The following is a 3,987-nucleotide window of genomic DNA, read 5'->3' as shown; positions in this document are numbered from 1 at the left end:
TGTAGTTTACTGTAGAATTTATAGAAAAATTTTTATATATCTAAAGATTTGGAAATTTTGAAAACATTTTCTTTTTTTTTCCTTTTTTTCTCTTTCTTTCATCTCTTCTTCTTCGTCCCCCACTCCACCGCTGGTCTTTCTCCTCCCTCCTTCCCTACTATTGCTGTTGGCTACCATCTTCGCTGTCGTCGGGGGAAGGGAGGGAGGAGGAGAACGGGTGAAGAGAAGAGGGGAGCGAGAGGAGGGGGAGGGAAAAAAAATTAGAGGAGTGAGGTGGCAGCGGCAGGATGAAGTGGGAGGATGGTGGTAGAAGAGAAAAATGAGTGTGTGTTTTTAAATATTTCGGGATGTATATTTTAAAATTTTTGTGGTGTTTTAAAAAATTACTATAAATAAAGTTGTTAAAAATTTTATTGTGTTTTTAAAAATTACCATACATAAAGTTATTAAAAATTTTATATAATAAAAACATCGCAAAAAATTGGGGTGCTAAACAGAGCCATAACATAAATCGTATCTTCAATTTCGCATCTTTCCTCCAACTTACTTACATTAATCTTGATTAGTAAAATAGGATATACATGTGGAATGGTCCTCTTTTTCTAGGCACAGGACATAACCACAAGACCATTGCAATAGGGCATTTTGTCACCACTTTCTCAACCAATGAACTGTCCCTCATGTGTCAGTCACACTCGAGTTAAGCCTGACACCTCAGATTGATGGAAGGAATATAAATATACATTTTTTTCATAGTCGATAAGAAGTCAAGAAGTTATAAATAATGAATAAATCTTATATATACTGACAGTGTATATATTATCACTATTGAATCTATAACACATATGTAAAATTTGAATTTTAAATTTAAATTTTGTATAGTTGTCATTGTGTAGGAAAGATTAATTCTTAAACAATATTGAAAGGTTAAAAAAAGTATATAATCGTTAAAGTTTGAAAGTAAAATAGATTCTTTTTTTTTTTTTTGCCCTATTGTTTGCTGAAATTTTTTCAATAATTTTTTCGTCAACTTCATCATCACCACATCAGGCTCCAATGCCTTGTACATGTTGATGGAGCTATTCGGGTTCATCTTGTCATTATACCAGAGGACAGGCTACGTGCTTCTTACTATTTTGTGTGTATACTAGCGCTTGTCTTTAGCATAAAAAGCTTAAAATCCAAGTTCATCTTTCCCTGTTCGAACTCATTTATTCTAGCTAGTTCCACAATGCATGTGGCGCATCTAACCGTGTGAAAACAAAACCAAAAAATGTTTTTTTAAAAAAAGGAGGGCTAGAAACCTCCTTGATTTGTGAGACATCAAGAATCTGTTGTTAACAATAAATAGGGGGTTCGGGAAGTGTCTAAAAAAGCATGCAAGATTATGTTTTCTGTAGGGCCTTCAGGGTTTCTGACATGGATACATACTGAGCAAGGAATACATAGATATGTTGGCTGCATAGTAGGGCAACTTCGTCTTGCCAAATGGCCTTTGTTTCCTTGTATATGCTCCAAAACATGGATGACCCTCAACTATGGAATCTGGAACAATCTGCAGCAATAGAAAATTACATATAAAATTCAGAACGTTTTTGGACAAGGTAGGCCGCCCTTTTTAGGATGAACTATTCTCTTATTGGGGCTTTATATAGAACATATGCGTATTTGGGTTTCTGTATTGAGGCTGCTGTCCTTTTTGGTGACAAGAAAGCTACGGATATAAAGTATTGTTTTATTAGGCAATGAGCACTGATTCAATATAGATAATAAAGCAAAAAAAAAAATTTTTGATTTTGGTACAGCTTATTTACAAGAAAAAAACAAGATTGATTTTCATAAAGCAAAAATGATTTGATTTATAAACTAGAAATATTGCACACGGGAGAGAACAAAACAATCAACTGAAAAACATATAAGAAATCTACAAAGTGAAAATTTGCAGCAAGTGTTTATCCAACATTTCCAGACTTCTTGTACAATAGAAGAGCAAGCATCTAACAATTGACTGATTAACTCAATGACTAGAAAACGGTACTTAATAAGGAACCCTCTTCAAATGACGAAGAATAATCCTGATTTAATGGATTCAATACCTTTCCACCCTTGTCTTGTGCACAGTTTCAGCAACATTCACTGCTTTCTGACTCTTGCATCCCAAAAGTCCGCCAGGGCGGATTTTTTGTGCCTCTTTGCCCGCTGGACTTTGTATACTAGAGTTTCTGTTAACTGTATTTGATTGGATCATGTCACCTGAAATGGCAATATTCTTTTCATCATAATCTGAAATGACAGATGAAAAATCTGCAGCACTAGCCGTGATAACGCTCCACTCGATGCTGGCCTCGCTTGGTGCATATTGTGTTGGTGGAGACACGCAACCTGCAGACATATTGTCAGCTGCTTCCGTAGTCAAGATTGGATATCCAGCGCCAGATATGTCCTCAATTTCGAATAAATCCGAGCTAGCATCACTAGTCATGTCATCCCCTATTGTTATACTTCCAACTGTAGTAGTTGGAAGATTTGGGGCTTTAGGAATAGCATCCCATGTTAGCATGGAAAGTTTCCTAGCCAAATTTGTTGCTATGTCTCCCTTTTTCATTCTATCATAGCCAAATACTTCCAGCGATCTTCGGGGATAATCTTCCAATTTCTCCTCATGATCCAACTGCTTCTTAACAGTCACATTTTGAGCCTCATCGGGATTAAGAATAGGGAACGCAAAATGGTTACTATCTATTCTTTTTGATCCTGGTTGAGAAACTTTTTCTTCAGACGCTATTCCAATGTCTTCTCCTGGATTTTCTGCCATGTGCACGGCTCCTTTACCCAAACAAGGTCCGCTGCAACCCAACGAGCCAAAAATTCTCCTTGCAATTGCCTTTCTTGGCCTTGCTCTAGCGACGTTTTGAGAAAGATTCCGTATAAGTGCAGCCTGACTGTTCCAGCTAGTTGCTTCAGAAGATGTACTAGGAGTTCCTGGCCTTAAGTTTGGTTTTACCACAGGAACATCAACTGGTACTTCATTTCTGTTTTCAGGCTTCATCCTGGCAGCATAATCCAGTCTCGTGTTGAAGTATTTGTCCGCACCAAAGACTCCGATTTCACCATTATCCGTTGAATTTGTTCTTTCAACATGTGTTGGAGATATTCGGGGCAGAAATAATTCTCCATTCAGATCATGAACAGGCGCCTTGACAGTAAATACGAAGTTTTCTTGTGCACCATTGAGATGATGAGGAGAAAATGAAGCAGCAAAACGGTGATTGGAGAGAGTATTATCTTGGCTTATGTTGATAGGGTGTGAGAAGTTGAAACTTTGAGGCGGTCTGATGAGAGGAGGCATTGCTCTTCCTGGAGTTATTGGAATTGAAGTTTCCTGTGATAAGACTGCAGGAAGAGGATCCTCCTTACGAGTACTGATCTTCTGCACAAAGCTTTCTTGATCACCAGGCTTAAGGTAGTAAGAAAATGATGCAACTCGAAGGTTGGCTAGATTATCTTCTGCCTCCATTTTCTGCGAAGTTTAGTTTTGATGCTTGATTACTCCTTTTCGAAAGCTTATGGGATGAGTGAACAAAGGAAGCTAGGACATCAATGAAGTTGTAACAAACTAAGTACAAAAGATAGATGATTGGAAAGTTGAGGATGCTTGGAGAAAGAAAAGAAAATATGATGAATGTTTACCATACAAATTCTGATCAATTGAGGGAAAGACTTTGTTTTAGCTTTTCTCCCTGGAAAGCACTCATATATATAAGTAGGGTGGGAAAGGTTAAGAAACAAGAACATCACAATGTGGATCCTACACATTTTGCTGCACTAAATTTTCTAGTTGTTACATTCCAAAGCCTCAACTGACATAAATGGCTTTATGGTCCCGCAAAGATAAAAACAGATGATTGCTTATGAAACCCAAAAGCTTATCTTAGACAAATCTATTCAGGTAAATGTGACTTTGATCAGTCTCATTCGATCGAAGAA

The 3,987-nt window shown here is 37.2% G+C and overlaps 1 protein-coding gene across 1 annotated transcript; it reads right to left on the bottom strand.

Annotated features, from left to right (window-relative positions):
- Nucleotides 1-1,178: 1,178 nt before the first annotated feature.
- LOC113768066 (protein PHYTOCHROME KINASE SUBSTRATE 3-like) lies at nucleotides 1,179-3,713 on the bottom strand. The gene is made up of 2 exons (XM_027312296.1): nucleotides 2,097-3,713; nucleotides 1,179-1,555 (listed from the first exon to the last, which is right to left on the bottom strand). The coding sequence occupies exons 1-2, from the start codon at nucleotides 3,515-3,517 to the stop codon at nucleotides 1,537-1,539; spliced, it is 1,440 nt and encodes a 479-aa protein (XP_027168097.1). The 5' UTR covers nucleotides 3,518-3,713; the 3' UTR covers nucleotides 1,179-1,536.
- Between the last annotated feature and the right edge of the window lie 274 nt (nucleotides 3,714-3,987).

The sequence above is a fragment of the Coffea eugenioides genome, chromosome 4 (genome assembly GCF_003713205.1).
Source record: "Coffea eugenioides isolate CCC68of chromosome 4, Ceug_1.0, whole genome shotgun sequence".
Classification (NCBI taxonomy): domain Eukaryota; kingdom Viridiplantae; phylum Streptophyta; class Magnoliopsida; order Gentianales; family Rubiaceae; genus Coffea; species Coffea eugenioides.
This window is presented reverse-complemented; position numbering and strand designations above follow the sequence as displayed.

Bases quoted from the DNA above. Each gene is read 5' to 3' on its own strand.
- LOC113768066 (XM_027312296.1), bottom strand. From the start codon at position 3,517: ATGGAGGCAGAAGATAATCTAGCCAACCTTCGAGTTGCATCATTTTCT.